This window comes from Polyodon spathula, chromosome 5, assembly GCF_017654505.1.
Source record: "Polyodon spathula isolate WHYD16114869_AA chromosome 5, ASM1765450v1, whole genome shotgun sequence".
NCBI classification, from domain to species: domain Eukaryota; kingdom Metazoa; phylum Chordata; class Actinopteri; order Acipenseriformes; family Polyodontidae; genus Polyodon; species Polyodon spathula.
Window position 1 is genome coordinate 77,047,132 of NC_054538.1, and position 17,207 is coordinate 77,064,338.

General features: G+C 42.8%; 1 protein-coding gene across 4 annotated transcripts in view; it reads right to left on the minus strand.

Moving 5' to 3' along the window:
• Nucleotides 1-4,672: 4,672 nt before the first annotated feature.
• Nucleotides 4,673-17,207, minus strand: part of epas1b (endothelial PAS domain protein 1b) — a 59,284-nt gene continuing 46,749 nt past the window's right edge. For 2 of the 4 annotated variants that reach the window (XM_041251404.1, XM_041251402.1), the window contains exons 8-16: nt 16,143-16,290; nt 15,810-16,018; nt 15,050-15,237; nt 14,491-14,601; nt 13,313-13,782; nt 13,057-13,183; nt 12,626-12,743; nt 6,095-6,262; nt 4,673-5,405 (exon numbers count right to left, since the gene is read on the minus strand). In XM_041251404.1, the coding sequence (XP_041107338.1) occupies nt 5,254-5,405; nt 6,095-6,262; nt 12,626-12,743; nt 13,057-13,183; nt 13,313-13,782; nt 14,491-14,601; nt 15,050-15,237; nt 15,810-16,018; nt 16,143-16,290 (1,691 nt within the window). In that variant the 3' untranslated portion in view covers nt 4,673-5,253. The remainder of the gene's footprint in view (nt 5,406-6,094; nt 6,263-12,625; nt 12,744-13,056; nt 13,184-13,312; nt 13,783-14,490; nt 14,602-15,049; nt 15,238-15,809; nt 16,019-16,142; nt 16,291-17,207) is intronic. The other 2 variants (XM_041251403.1, XM_041251405.1) reach the window with 2 other exon arrangements.

Sequence of the window (17,207 nt, forward strand, 5' to 3'; positions counted from 1 at the left end):
CAATCAAGGACAATATCATGGTAAAAACAAAAAATAAATGCATAATAAAAACAAGTCAAACTTGCAAAATACTGGTGGAGATTATGGTAAAAAAAAAAAAAAAAAGAAAAAAAAGAATTAAAAAAAAAAAAAAAAACAAACAAACAAAACAAAAACAAAAAAAAACACCTTGCACACCCCAAGCATTATTTTTTGTAATTGTCTTTCATGAGGTGCTGTGCTGAAGGGTTAAATAATGGAGGAAATGTTTGTTTGTTTATGCATTAGACATTTCTGCAGCATAAAAAGTTCAAATATGTTTTGAGAGTACATGGTATCTCAAATATGGTTAGTTCACATGGCTAATCATTACCAATTTTCCTGCCAAATGGGTATATACTGTAAGTACTTTTAGTGAATATTTTTCTATTTTGTCATATTCTGTTATGTGTTTTATGTCTCCTGTCATACACACAATAGATTAGATTAACATGCAATTTGCTGTTCAAGAGCGATTCACATGCTTGATAAGTATTGCTGTTTACTGAATGATATGTGGTCTTTGTGAATAGCAGGAAGTGTTAAAGCTCAGTCAAGGTTTTCACCCATCAAAAAGATCACCCTGTTTAAACAATCACATATCAATTCAAATATTTGCTTAAAGCCTGGAGTCATGTTTGAGGTGGCAGGGTTTGCTTGTATTAAGAAGTCACGCACAGTGACACTGTCATCCTTCCAATTAAATATTTCACACCCGCAACCATTGCATATACTGTCCTCTTTTCTGGAAATTAGATTTTAATAAGCTTGCACAGTTTTCACAATTAAGGGGTATTTGTACCAAGATGGGCCAGTTGCAGTACAAACATACCACAATTTGCATTTTGGTTATGACAGTTCGCAAAGTGCAAATTTTTACGTATGTACTAAGAAAAAATATGTTAATGAGAGAGCTGCAATATACTCATTTAAATATTATTTGCGTCATCTTATTTGCGTCATTACATTATGAAAAACAATATAAAGTAGGCCTATAAAGTACAGTAGTAAAATCAAATGAATACCTAGCACACTTTCTTTTTACTTTAGCCTGTAGGCTACCATGGTAACAAAAATAAATTATGCTGCTACATTGTACACATTGGTGTATAATGCAAATAATTATTTGCAACAAATGTAGCACTTTAGTACATCTACCCCTCAGTGTTATACTGCAGGCATTAGATTCGTTACTGTTGCAGCACAAGACCTTCTAGCAAGTCGTCATCCAAAAATATAACAAGATGTTCTATGAAAGACCGAGGCGTGTGAGAAACCTGTTCTACTGTGATTCTGAAGCCTTCCGATATACAGTTTCATCTGTCCAGCAGCATGTTTTTGAAGTGTACTGAAGCATAGCAAACACTTTTCCAGGATGGTTTGTACATGTTTGAATCCTGGGGGGCATGTCAAAGACCTTTCACATTGGTAGCTTTGCATTGCTTGTGTGCGTGTGCATTTCTTTTAAGCGGATGTTTTATACCTTTTTAATTTAAAGTAAGTGTGTTTCTTTTAAGAGGATGTTTTATACCTTTTTAATTTAAAGTAAGTATTTTGCAGTTTTACAACAGTACAGTAGGTGGATAACAAACAAATACGAGTCACAAGCAAAGTAGGATCAGTATGCTTTAATGAGATATCAGTGTAGAAATACAATTCTTTATTGGGTAAAACTTCCCATACAATAATAATATTGTCAATATGCATTTATCAGTATATCTATGAAATATTCATGTCACTACTAGTCTTAAGACATTGGCAAGAATTCAAAATTGGCAAACAAATAAACAAAACAAAAACATTTAGCAAAATGTTGTCTTTAAGGTTGAAAGTACACAATAAAAAGAGAATGAATGAATATATATATACTATATATAGATATATATATATATATATATATATATATATATCTATATCAAATGCTACAATAGCTACACCCAATGGCTGCCAAGACACCTTCTTTAAGCAGTAACCCAACCATCGGCGCCCAATTCATATCACTTGCCTGAAAACAATTTTATAAAACTCAGCCACAGCTGGTGTCATCCCAGACTCTCTCTCCATTTAAATGGACACAGCATTTAGATTAAAAGGCGAGGCATTAATGGCATTGACTCCTCCTAGTCCCCCACAATTGGCTGAAGATAAGCGTGGTTTATTATAAATGCTTCTTAAAGGGTGGAGCTTGGCTCACATTTTTCATATGCTGCTTTCTCTCTGAAAAGTGTAGCCAGGAAGAGTGGGTGCCATTACTCTTACTTTATATATGTATATATCAGTGGCATGCAGTGTGTTTCCCAGTAGGTCATGCAGCAAGACTATATAAATGTAACATTAGATAGAGCTTGGCACTGGTACCAGAAAACCAGGTACATGCCAGGTTTTAAATTACCCAGCACGACCCGGGTCCAATTTTACCACCTGGGTATCAATTTATTAATTTGAGAAAATATGCCATTGATTATTTATTTATTGATTTATTTTCCTCAATTTATTCATATACCACAAGCCAGTACTTTGGGTGGCACTAAGACCCAGTGAAAAGGCTCGCCTGTCTGCCTTGGTTGGTGCGCAATGCATTATGGGGTGCTCTAAAGGTGCAATCAAAATGAAATCAGTATGAGCTAACGATCAGTATGAGTGCACAGTCTCACTGTCATGCTGCTTGACTACAGTATGACTTGCGCTCCACTAGGCGCTCCACTAGGCGCGTATGGCTGCAACTGATACTGTTAAGTGCCAGAATAGGCATGCACAGCATGACTCGAACATAGCAATGAACACACATAAAAAAAAAAATTCTATAAAGACAGAAAGACACATTCATATTCTAATATTATGGCAACATGCTTAGTTTTCCGGTTGCATGCCTTGATTGCACGCCACTGAGATACATATAAATAAAAAAGCAAAGCTAGCTGGTTTTCAGAGTGTGTTTCTGGAATTTCTGGAATATATACATAATATATATATATATATATATATATATATATATATATATATATATATATATATATATATATATATATATATATATATAATGAAACCCCAAATATGTTAATATTTTCATTTAAAAGTTGGAAATGTCAGGATTCTTTAAAATACAGAATTCTGAATTGTCTGTAAAGCGAGTCATTTATGCTGCTCCACATGTAATTCTCTCTGCCTTGTGTGTTCTATCCGTTACCAGCCAGTGTAAACCAAATCACATTTCAGTTATGCAATAACAGAAATAGAGCGTGCAATGTAACAAAGTAGTGTCCCATCTAGTCGATTTTGTTTTTGTCTTTCTCTGAGCCATCCCTTACAGTCTCTGTTAGCCTGGCAGTTTACCTACAGTACTTAATATAGCTGTCATGCTTTCCCAGAGAATGTGTTCCGACACTCAGGAACGAATAATACCTGGGCTTCCCAACTTCCCTCCAACCTTATTACAGATACAAATACAAGAAAGCTCATTATACCAAGTTACTGTGTGTTACAACTCTGCACATGAAAAGGATTGCCCTAAGGCACATCTTGAGGCTGAGGTTGGGCACAACCTACAAAGCTATCCAAGCTTCAGTGAAAATGGTATCCACTGTACAGAAGGCTCATTTTTGCACATGCAGCTGTTGCATCACATCACATCATCTCACCAGCGGAGTGCTACATTACCTATAGCAGCAGTGCATGTCGTGGCTCGACCTGTTGAACAACCTGCTCTGCTAAGTGTAGAAATGCATTTGCAAGGCTTGGTGTCCAGGCACACAGAGCACAAGAGCACAGAGCATGTGTTTCTTGTAAATGCGTCAGTCTTTCACTTCCGACCTTTTGATTGTAAGAGGACGATGTGTAAAAATAGGCGTTGGCTAAGGCAGACAAGTACACACACACACACATTGCTGCCAATAATACCTGCCCCAGGGTCAGCCAGGATGTGCCGTACCCCTCCTCCCCACTCGGGGACAGCCAGGATGTGCCGTACCCCTCCTCCCCACTGACCTGATCTCACAGTCACAGAAGGCAGTGCAGTTTTAAAAGACTATCAATGCTGTGATCAAACAAGCATATCCTGAAGCTCTTCAGGTACTGAGGATTATCACTTGAAGGGTTACCTTTAACTTTAAAGACAACATCGGCAAAAGCAGCTTACAGTATGTTAATAAAGCAGGACCCCAAATACACATTGGCTATACCTAAAAAGCGAAATCTCGTAATATTGTTTAAATTCTTAATGTAAATGAGTATTTTTTTTATTTTATTTTTTTTTTGTAGCTACGATATAAGATCACACCATGACCACCAGGTACCTAATTACTATTTGTACTATTTATGACCGTACTCCTGTTCTAATACGCAACGTGTAAAGGAGGTTTTACGGTGATACTGTTGTCTTTTGTCATTGGTCGTTGATCTTTTATTTTTATGGAAAAAAAAATTTTTAATAACAAATAATTACGTTTGTTCCTGGGTGAGACGAAAGATCTATAGTCTTCGATGGTTCCGTTCAAATTATGATTTGTTACATGTTATTTTAGACAATTGTCGAAGTGTTATAAATATTAGCTTTATGATATATATATATATATATATATATATATATATATATATATATATATATATATATTATTTTTTTTTATTTTTTTTTTTATAAAATAGCCACCAAATAGTAATGACACTGTTTGAGAAAAGCAACAGTTTGCAACCTTCTTAATGTCCTTGTGTGGGTTTGCTGTCTCAGTGGTGATAGTTAGATGGAAACAGAGAGTGTATAGTGGAAGAGAAGGTAAGTTACATTCTGGAACTAAAACCATAATGAAGGACTGAAAAAAAATAAGCTAGAAAAGGTCTGTTTTTTTGTCTGTACTGCGTATTTTCCTTTTGCAGGAAATGTAATTACCACTGCAGTTCATGGAAGTAACTTCATTATGTATTCTGAAGAATACAAATACAAAAAAATAAATACAATATTGCTTAAATGTTATTTCAGTGGGAATTGAGTAAGAGTTTGTGAGAAAGTGAAGGAGAAATGAGAAGGAAGTGAAAGAATTCTTTAGGAGAAGAAGAAAAACATTTATTAAAATAGAGAAAATGTCACAGTAGATCAAACAAATATAGAATGCTTTTTAATCTAAGTAAAATGTCTTTATATCAATATTAGAAATAATCTACTTGAGATTATATATATATATATATATATATATATAAACCAAGCTGCTGGTATGCTGTAGGCTAGCGGTTATTGCGGGAGGTTTAGCTGGCTTGGTCGAGTGCACGCAGCAAGTCACCTCCTTGCAGCAGGTTCAGGTTGCTGAGGACTGGAACATTAACCTCACAGTCATATCTGGTCAATTCCGGCAGGGAGTAGGTCTCAAATGATGGGCCCAGCAGGCGACTCGCCATTCCTGGACAAAGAAAACAGAACAATACAGAAATACATTTATAAAAAAGAAAGAAAAGATCATCGATCTGTCAACTTGCAACATTTATACTGGCTCAAAATAATCTGCCATTCTAACAGAGCGTCTACAGCTGGACTGATGCTACAGCTGTTGGGTAATGCATTGGGTGACTGCAGTAAAGTCAGTACATTGACATTACTGCATATGCTCTCTACACTAAAGTATGACATCACCACTATTAGTTCTGCCACTGGTAGAGAGTAATTGCAGGTATGTTTATTAACTCAATATCGCAAGCGTAACTGTACAGACAAATGAAAAACCAGAGATTGGTAGAGTATAGACTACTGTCACTGCAGTTTAGGCTAACCATATTAACATGAGAACCACAATTCGAATGTTACAATACTATGCATTTATCATAGTTATGCTTTAACTGACTTTAACACTTTGCTATGCTTTTACTATAGTGAAACTTTTATAAGGGTTGCGCTTCCTTAAATTACTGTGAGAAATAAACTTTTCCCCAGATCATTCAAAGGGGCTGCACTACCCTGACACTCCGGTCACTGGTTTAGGTTTAGTAAATCTGGTTCCACTTTGCTCTACTAAACCATTAAAAAAAATAAAAATAAACAGAAACAAATTCAGTGCTGCGGATTGCTGTTTGTTCTGTTTTAAACAATCCTCACCCATTTTTGGGGCAGGCAGCATATTGAACTCCCGATAGTTGGAGCCGTAGAACTGTTGTGGAAATGTCGCTCTTTGATTTTCACCATTGTTTCCAGAGCACTGCGGCTTCTCCTGCTGAAGCTGATTGATAGCTTGATCCAGACAGCCATGTCCAGTGTTGAACTTGTCTTTAAAAAAAAAAATATATATATATATCGCCATAGTATATTATATATATATATAACAATAATATGAGTCTTGGTAAACACTGTCACTGAAGTAAAATTAGTACTACTGTATAACCGTGCAAATAGACACAGCTGCTTGCATACTACAGCCACTCCAGGCTACGTGCAGGAGCATCATTACTGATCGTTGTGCACTATATCTGTGAATACACACCCCTGCTCCAAGGCTGCCAGAGACAGGCTGCAGGTACAGCATCACGCCAAAGCAGATGGCCAAAAGTTTTGCACCACTCTACAGAATTAACCAATTTTGCTTCATAAAGACAAATCAAACCTACTGAATAATGTTACGTTAACATATTCAAATTACATACCGTTTTTTAATTCCGTATACTTTTACGAAAAATTTACAAAAATGTGACATTTAAAAACCTAACATGAAATGCTGTACTACTATTATGGCTTCTGGTAGATTTTTGCGATCTCATATCAGTTTATTTGACTACATGGTGTTAAGTAAAATATAAAAATTATTCACTGTGCAGTACCACTTGCACCCAGACATACAGGAGTGGTATGCTCTGCATGGTACAGTAGCTTCAGTCCCACACTGTAAGCTATGTTCTCGAATGTAATTTACATATATGGCCAAAAGTTTTGCATCACCTAGTATAATATTAAGATGCAGACATAATAAAAAAAAAAAAAGAAGAAAAATCTGTATGAACATAATTTCGATATTTTATTTATCATGCAATCTAAAAAACTACAAAATGGCATCTCAAAAGTCTACCGGAAACTACAGCAGTAATACAGTAGTTCATGTTAGATTTCGAAAATTCGCATTTTTCAATTTTTGGAAAACTACAAAGCGATGTGTAATTTTCAATATGTCAGCGTAACATTATTAATTAAATAGGACGTGATGCAAAACTTCTGGCCATAGCTGTAATGCCCCCCATATAATCTACTAAATAAAATCACTGGTTTGTTTTTCAACATTGTTTTTCTGTCATCTATATAAGAACATAAGAAAGTTTACAAACGAGAGAAGGCCATTCGGCCCATTTTGCTCGTTTGGTTGTTAGTACCTTATTGATCCCAGAATCTCATCAAGCAGCTTCTTGAAGGATCCCAGGGTGTCAGTTTCAACAACATTACTGGGGAGTTGATTCCAGACACTCATGATTCGCTGTGTAAAAAAGTGCCTGCTATTTTCTGTTCTGAATGCCACTTTGTCTAATCTCCATTTGTGACCCCTGGTCCTTGTTTCTTTTTTCAGGTCAAAAAAGTCCTTTGGGTCGACATTGTCAATACCTTTTAGAATTTTGAGTGCTTGAATTAGGTTGCCGCATAGTCTTCTTTGTTCAAGACTGAACAGATTCAATTCTTTTAGCCTGCCTGCACATGACATGCTGTGACAGGCTGGCGAGTGGATTGAGGCTCAGAGACAGAGTAAAGGCAAAAATAAAGTTCTTTATTAAACATAATCAAACAAACAGGCACAAGGGCCAACAGAAAAGAGGTTCAAACAAAAATAAGTGAACTTACGAAAGTAAATGGTCAGGTTCCAAGGCTTTAACACCAAACAATAAAACAAACAAAAAGGCCTTCTTCTCAAACACAAAAAAAACTCTCAAACACAAAGCAAACTCCCAAACCAAAAGAACACCTTTCCAGAAAAACACACACCAAACAGAATACACACACCACCCAGCCAGGGCCTCTCCCCTGGCTTTTATCCCCTGTGGCTGGAGCCCAATTAATCAATAATTATTCAATTAGAGCTCCAGCCACATTCTCACATGTTTTTCTGGCAGGGAGAAATTTAACCCCCTCCCTGCCAGTTCCAAACATATTCATATAGATGGGAAGTTCCCCATCACATATCCCCCCCCCTTATGCCTAGCACACATGGCCCCAATGGCCACCTCTCCCCTCAATTCCCAAAGTCCTTTGTCCGGTTCTGGGACGGGGAGACGTCCGTGGTCCATGGGGGTGGCCAAGGTGGAATGTCTAATGCCCCATCTGGCGTTCTCCCATCGGGACTGAACCCTCGTGACCGGGCTCCCTCTGATGGCAGAGTCGGGAACGGCAGCCCGGCTTCCTCTGGTGGCGGAGGCGGGAACGGCGGCCCGGCTCCCTCTGGTGGCGGAGGCGGGAACGGCGGCCCGGCTCCCTCTGGTGGCGGAGGTGGGAACGGCGGCCCAGCTCCCTCTGGATCCTCTGGCGACGCGGGACCCCCTGGCCCCTCTAGCGACGCTGAACCCTCTGGCGATGCTGGACCCCCTGGCGACGCTGGACCAGCATCCCTAGGAGAAAGCACATTGAGAGTCTGTCTAGGCGATGCGGGTAGACAGGCAACCCCAGGCGATGCGGGTAGGCAGGGAACCCCAGGCGATGCGGGCAGGCAGGGAACCCCAGGCGATGCGGGCAGGCAGGGAACCCTAGGCGATGCGGGCAGGCAGGGAACCCCAGGCGATGCGGAGCAGTTGGCCTCCCCAGGCGATGGCGAACAAGCATCCCCGGGCGATGGCGCTGTGCCTCTTAGCCGCCGGGCAGCTTGTCTCCGCGCTCCCCTCAGCAGCAGGTACAGAGGCTGGGAGGGACCTCCAGCATCTTCTACTGGCGGTGGAGGAAGAGACAGTGCCCGCTGTTCCCCCTCTGCTGGCGGTGGAGGGAGAGACAGCGCCCGCTGTTCCCCCTCTGCTGGCGGTGGAGGGAGAGACAGCTCCGGCTGTTCTTTCCCTGCTGGTCCCTTCAGCCCTGGGCCTGTGGACTTCCCCTTCTTGGGCCGTGGACGCACCAACTCCTCCCGCTCGGGCCGTGGATGCACTGACTCCTCCTGCTCGGGCCGTGGACGCTCGGGCTCCTCCTGCTCGGGCCGTGGACGCTCGGGCTCCTCCTCCTCCCCTCTGGACTCTGGGAGCGGCGGCTCCTCCTCCTCCTCTCTGGACTCTGGGAGCGGCGGCTCCTCCTCCTCCTCTCTGGACTCTGGGAGCGGCGGCTCCTCCTCCTCCTCTCTGGACTCTGGGAGCGGCGGCTCCTCCTGCTCTCTGGACTCTGGGAGCGGCGGCTCCTCCTCCCTCTCTGGACTCTGGGAGCGACGGCTCCTCCTCCTCCTCTCTGGACTCTGGGAGCGACGGCTCCTCCTCTCTGGATTCTGGGAGCGGCGGCTTCTCCCCCTCCTCCTCTCTGGACTCTGGGAGCGGCGGCTCCTCCTCCCTGGACTCTGGGAGCGGCGGCTCCTCCTCCCTGGCTCTGGGAGCGGCGGCTCCTCCCTCTCTGGCTCTGGGAGCGGCGGCTCCTCCCTCTCTGGACTCTGGGAGCGGCGGCTCCTCCCTCTCTGGACTCTGGGAGCGGCGGCTCCTCCCTCTCTGGCTCTGGGAGCGGCGGCTCCTCCTCCCTGGGCTCTGGGAGCGGCGGCTCCTCCCTCTCTGGCTCTGGGAGCGGCGGCTCCTCCCTCTCTGGCTCTGGGAGCGGCGGCTCCTCCCCTCTCTGGCTCTGGGAGCGGCGGCTCCTCCTCCCTGGACTCTGGGAGCGGCGGCTCCTCCTCTCTGGACTCTGGGAGTGGCGGCTCCTCCTCCTCCTCTCTGGACTCTGGGAGCGGCGGCTCCTCCTCCTCCTCTCTGGGCGACGGCAGCGACTCCCCCCCCATTTCTTCAAGGTGGGGGATCTCCCACATGTCTATTGACAGGTATGCCAGGACCATAATGAATATTTCCTGGAGGGACCCCGGGTGATGCTCTCCCTCCCACTCCTCCTATCTCTCCCCATCTCGATGCCACAGCGTGTTGATGGCGACGGGAAGGTCATGGAAGAAGCCCGCTCCGGGGTGCAACAACCACTCCCAGATCTCCTGTGATGGTGGTGAAGGCGGTGCTGGTGGGGTGGCTGCCAAGGACGGGGTTAGTGGTTGCTCCTGGTCCGGGTTGTGGGGGCATCCTGCCCAGTTGTGGCCGTCCTCCTCACAACGCCCACACCAGTCAGCAATTGGCCCATCCGGACAGAATCTCCACCAGTGGTCATCCTTCCCGCACCAGGTGCACCACGGAAACAAGCTCGCTGGGTCCTCCCACAGGGTTTGGGTTGGTGATGGCGGCTGCTGCTGCCGCTGCTGCTGCTGCTTCTACTGCTGCTGCCTCTGCCTTTTGCCCATTCTTCTCACAGATTTACCAAAAACAACAAAAGAACCTCCAAAAATCCAAAAAAATAAAAAAAAAATAAAAAAAAATATATATATACTGCTCTGAGCCTCTAGGTGGCACTATCCCACTTCTATCACCAAGTGTGACAGGCTGGCGAGTGGACTCACGCTCAGAGACAGAGTAAAGGCAAAAATAAAGTTATTTATTAAACAAAAATAGTCAAACAAAGAGGCACAAGGGCCAACAGAAAAGAGGTTCAAACAAAAATAAGTGAACTTACGAAAGTAAATGGTCAGGTTCCAAGGCTTCAACACCAAACAGTAAAACAAACATAAAGCTTTTCTTTCTTCTCAAACACAAAAAAACTCTCAAACACAAAGCAAACTCCCAAACCAAAAGAACACCTTTCCAGAAAAACACACACCACCCAGCCAGGCCCTCTCCCCTGGCTTTTATCCCCTGTGGCTAGAGCCCAATTAATCAATAATTATTCAATTAGAGCTCCATCCACATTCTCACATGTTTTTCTGGCAGGGAGGAATTTAACCCCCTCCCTGCCAGTTCCAAACATATTCATATAGACGGGGAGTTCCCCGTCACACATGCCTTTTAAGCCCGGAATAATTCTGGTCGCTCTTCTTTGCACTCTTTCTAGAGCAGCAATATCTTTTTTATAGCGAGATGACCAGAACTGAACACAATATTCAAGACAAGGTCTTACTAGTGCATTGTACAGTTTTAACATTACTTCCCTTGATTTAAATTCAACACTTTTCACAATGTATCCGAGCATCTTGTTAGCCTTTTTTATAGCTTCCCCACATTGTCTAGATGAAGACATTTCTGAGTCAACAAAAACTCCTAGGTCTTTTTCATAGATTCCTTCTCCAATTTCAGTATCTCCCATATGATATTTGCAATGTACATTTTTATTTCCTGCGTGCAGTATCTTACACTTTTCTCTATTAAATGTCATTTGCCATGTGTCTGCCCAGTTCTGAATCTTGTCTAGATCAACCTAGATCTTGTTTTGAACAACCTTTGCTGCTGCAAGTGTTTGCCACTCCTCCTATTTTTGTGTCTTCTGCAAATTTAACAAGTTTGCTTACTATACCAGAATCTAAATCATTAATGTAGATTAGGAATAGCAGAGGACCTAATACTGATCCCTGTGGTACACCACTGGTTACCACACTCCATTCTGAGGTTTTTCCTCTAATCAGTACTTTCTGTTTTCTACATGTTAACCACTCCCTAATCCATGTACATGTGTTTCCTTGAATCCCAACTGCGTTCAGTTTGAGAATTAATCTTTTGTGCGGGACTTTGTCAAAAGCTTTCTGGAAATCTAAATAAACCATGTTATATGCTTTGCAATTATCCATTATCAATGTTGCATCCTCAAAAAAATCAAGCAAGTTAGTTAGACACGATCTCCCTTTCCTAAAACCATGTTGACTGTCTCCCAGGACCCTGTTACCATATTTTGGATCTTATTATAGTTTACATAAGTTTGCATGTAATAGAAGTCATGCTTACTGGTCTGTAGTTACCTGGTTCAGTTTTGTTTCCCTTTATGCAGGTGTATGAAACAAGCGATCTGAGCTTAGCAAAGAAACTTACAATACATTGCTGACAGCAAGTAGCCTACTACTAAAGTGTGAAAATACATCCTCTTACAGGCAGTTAGTTAGTAAAAATAGTCGTAAATTACAGAAATAAGGCAGGAAGGATCAGGGGCGAAAATAATGCCTGTCCTTGTATGAAATATGGAAGGGATCAAACACTTCAGGGTGCATGGACACCTCCGCAGACAACCATTTCATTCATGATTTTTCCTGGAAAACTCATGTTGTCAGCACTTGGTTGTGATGGGTTAATCCATCGATGGTGTCGCGCAGTAGCCAGAACAAATTGCTCTGGATTCAATTTGAGCGGTACTGCAATACAGGCGGGAAAATGCCTCGCGGCTTCAGTCCTAAAATTGTAGGCGATGCAAAACTTTTGGCCATAGCTGTACGTTAAAAGACAGAAGCGATGTTGAGCTAAGCATTCAGGGTAAATATTATTGTTAGGGATATCTACACAATGTGCAAACTCTATCTTGTTCTTATTACAGCCAATGTACTGCTAGAGAAGCACTTTCTGGATGGGAGGGGGATGTTGTTTTTTGTCTGCCATGTTTGCCTGCATATTTAAGTCTTTATTCATTTACCTTGAAGAGCACTCATGCTGAGTGATTTCTTCTCCATGAAGGAGCAGCTGTCCGCTTTCAGGGCTTTCATTCTTTTCCACATCATCTCCGGGGACTTGCTCTGGGATGGGTCCTCCTGCTGTGAACACAAGGGATAAAACATCAGTCACTCAAGCAGTCCCAGGTCCTGATATAATCCATGTCAAGCCCCTGCCTATATAACTCTCATGCTTTTCAACCCACGCTGTCCTCTAGCTCTTTTCATACCTTGTATTGCAGTAGTGTAGTAGACCCAGCTTGGACATGTACAGCACTTGTGCTTCAAAATATAGCGGAATAAGAAAGCTTTACTTTACATATGCATTATAACACACTGTAATGGAAAGCTTTACTTTGCATATGCATTATAACACATTTTAGCAGATTGGATGATTGTGTGAATTTTAACCCACCATGAGAAGCTGCTGAAGCAGTGGTTGATCTCTGTACTCTGTCTGTCTCTTGCGCTTGTAATGGCTGGCGAGAGCAGTCCTGGCTGGGGTCACATCTTTGCCTTGTTGGAAAAAGTTATCCCGGGACCTAAAGAAATGCATCTTGGAATCAGTTTCGGATCTTGAACTGTTGTGATGTAAAAGTACAGTAGGGAGCTCTGAAGACTTTTTTTTTTTTTCAAAGTTATGGCAGAGCAACTTTTCGTTGGTACCGTACCTTTGGTTATAAAGAGACATCGAATGGGACTGGCACGCTGGAAGCTGGTCCATCATGCTCCATTTGGTGGGTGGATAATTAAACGGAGGATCGGGTGGCCACTGAACATTCTGTATGCCCCCCATGGAAGACAGTGGAGTGCTGGTGTGGGTGTGGTAGGGGGGCACCAAGGTGGTACCCGTGTAGGTCAGGGGTGTATGGGGGCCTGGGGCAGCAGGGCTGGGATTCCTCTTCTCCGTAGACGGCTGCATGGGAGCGCAGAAGTTCTCAGACTGCACGTGGCTGTGCAGGGGCAAGGCTAGTGGCTGGAACAGGCTGGCGACGGTGCTGAAGCTGTGGTGGGAGCTGCTGTTGGCACTGTTTTCAGACAGGGGTGGCTCCTCCTGACATATGGGGTTCAGCTGGAAGTCTTCTCCATCCATGGGAATGTATGGAGCCAGGGTCTCCAGGTCCAGGTCGTTGAGCTCCAGCTGGGGAAGACAGGTTCAGAGTCAGAAATGTGCCGCTACTCAAAGAGGTGGCCAACAGACCTGCCAGCCAAGCTGTTCTCAATAGTTTATCACACAGCTAACATTATCAGACAGGTAACGTTATCACATAGCTAACGTTATCATAAAGTTTGTCATACAGGTCATGCACCAGGCTAATTTTATTTTGTGATCTGACTAAACTGAAAAAATTGTTAAGCTGATTAAATTATGAAACCAAAGTGTATTTAATTTACCTGTATTTGGACAGACAGAAAATATTAACTGTGGCACTAAGGATTAAACCTCCATTTTGCCCATGCATTTTTGCCAAGGGCCAGTTTGTGACCGTCGTCCTTTCATTACTCACAGAACTGTACTTGGAAGTGTGCTTAGACACTTTTACTCCCTGTTTTTTACAGGTTTATTTTCAGGGAGTAAATGATGTTTAACAGCAGTGAAGACCAACAGCAAGTATTACAGTATAAATGGATAGTTATTTAATATGAAAATAAAGAACGATTCTTTGTGTTTCGACTCCTGACATTCACTGGAGAGCTCCATTACTAAGCCAGAGGAACTCTGAGCTCTTTGTGAATGGCATCACATTGTCCATGTGTTGTTTAGAAGGCCCTCGTTACAGTGTAATCATCTTGACGAGGAGTGCCAGAGTCAATGCCATTGTGTTTTACAGCACTTTAGTGAACTGACCTCAGTAGTGCATTGGGCCTTTGCTGCAGTCTCCATTGCAAAGAGCTTCTCAGTCCGTTCAACCTTGAGATCATTATCCATTGAGCTGTAATAGTCTCCGGGACTGCTTGGCTACAGAAAGAGAATAAGTCAATGTGCTTGTGATCCAGCTGAATGATCCAATTCACATGTACTCTGCCCTTTCACCGCCCCTTAGAAACGCACACAATACAACTATCATTCCAGAAGTAAACAGCCCAGAAATACCACATAGGGGCTTGCAGGTAGTTTTAAGCTGTTTCTTGTCTGTTAAGAATTTGCTTTGCTTATTTTTTTTTAGCTAGTTAATTGCAAAAAAATATATAATAAAAGAGCTAATGACTGGTTTGGAGTACACCAGTTTAAGAAACTAGAATCATTAAGTACAGCAGCAACAACTCTAACATTGTCACAGCCCAGTCTACAGTCCTGGGGGAGGGGTTTAAAGTTAATGCAGTATTATTTCCAGTAGCTGACCCAATAGAAAAACTGCAATTTGACCCAATGTGACAGAGCCCAGGCATGCTGTGAATGTACGTACTGTAGAGCAGCTGCTGGTGCTGCTGGCGCTCAGGGGGGTCCTGGCCGGGGAGCCCTGCAGCGCAGAGAAGGTAGCCAGGCTCTTCCCTTCGGGCTGGCTGCACGGATTCCTCTCCTCCATGGCCCAGGGCTTGTTTGGGGGAGGTATGATGGTCTTGTAAAGGGGAGCGTCCTCAAATGGAGGCCCTCCTGCCATTCAAGAGCAGACACAGAGGTTACACCACAGCAGAGATTACAGTTTGCTTTTCTTGCTCCTTGTTCATTTATTGTCTGGTCACCTTTTGATGATTTTCAACTTCAACGCGATCATATCGGTGAAAGAGGTTTTACAGACAACTGTACTTTAACGGTGTATAAGTTAAATTATATATTAACTAAGCATTAACATAGAACATACTACATGTGTTAACATGTTAGTGAACACTTACACAAAAAAAGGTTCCTTATAAAAGTAATTAATTACACCTTAAAGGGGAGTACATGCCCATCCCTTTACTAAGTTATAACCTTGGCTGTATGTTTTTAACACTGCATCATCATCTAAAAATAGATATTTCAAAGTTTAAACAATATTTATTAAAACAGATCACTGCTTGATTATTGTTCTCTGTAGTTATTACAGCAAATTTCACAAAAGTTGTGAAATCCATGAAACCATGAAAAAGAAATACAGCTTAAGCAATGATGGTGGCCGTTCTAAAAAATGTTGGAACTGCAATAAGTTGAGGTGACTCTGCTATGACAGCAGCAGTGACTCTTACCGAAGTCCAGGGAGACGATGGTGTCACCGGGCGTGGGTGCCAGCTGTGCCAGCTCCTCGGGCTCCTCCTTCAGACTGGTGAAGAGCTGCTCGCTGGTGTCGGACACTGGCACCCCGCTGTTGAAGAAGCTGCTCATGCTCAGGACATGTGGCTTGAGCAGTGACTCTGTCTGGTCCAAGGAGAAGATCACAGAGTTCTCCTCGATGTCGCTGCGGGGTGACAGGGGAGGGAAGGGACAGTGCTTATTTCACGTGGCTTTGCGCGGGGTTCCAAGTAAATCTTTCTGCCGGCAGTATCAAGTGTTACTCCTGCACGTGGTCCCACTGTACCTACCTCAGCACGAAGTTGACGCACACGATGCACTGCGGCTGGGAGTTGCGGGTGTTGTAGATGACAGTGCCCTGGGTCTCCAGCCAAACGTACCCCCCGTGCTTTGCAAGCATCCGGTACTGACTGCTCACTGCCTGACCCTTGGTGCACACTGCAGAAGAAGAAGAAAATTGGCGATCTGGATATTTGTATTCACATTTGGTGTTTGTCCACATCCTCCAGCCACCATAGAATTCTCATAGCAAACATATCTATACTTCATGCACACTAGACTAACACAAAAATCTATACAGTCCAGAGTGAGTTGCTGTATGCAAGGGTGGTTCAGCTCTTTTTTGCCCTGAGTTGCTGATCTTGTCTGAGGGGTCGCGGGGAGCGCTGCGTTAGCTTGTGTACTTATGGACTGGGTTGTGGTTCCCAGTCCAGACATTTACCTGTTAAATTTAAATTTAACCTGCATCCCATACAACAAACTGAAGTATATTAATTTTAATTTTTGCAGTGAATTTAGCATTCATGAAATGTGTAAGACAGGGTACTGGCTGCATATAGAGAACTGAGGACTAAAACAAATGCATCTCAGTACACCTGATCTAAATTGTACTGGGCCAATGTGTGTAGTGATTCAGCAACATCAATCTGTAAATCGAACCCAGAACTGTTTTTCGACGCTGATTTATGAATAATTGTCACTGTGAAGGAGCTATTCCAGAAAGGCTTCCTAGATGTTAATGTCGTTTCTGCTGGAAGAACACAATGACACCTCACTAACACAGACGAGCTGCCAGGCCGGCACACAGTGGGATCTGGTTACTTGCTCTGTCACAGGATACACATAATCTCATTCAAGGCAACGTAATGCAACCCACGGCTTTGGGTAAGAGCTCAAATCTAATAAGCATTTACTGTACTGTATACATTAAGGCATCCGTATTTTAAAAAGACAATTTTGGTACAGACACTGCGGTGCGTTCAAAAGATGCGATATAAAAAACAAAAAGCATTATTCTGTATATAAGACAGGGACTTTAGTAAAGACTATGAACATAAGACGTGGACTTTAATAAA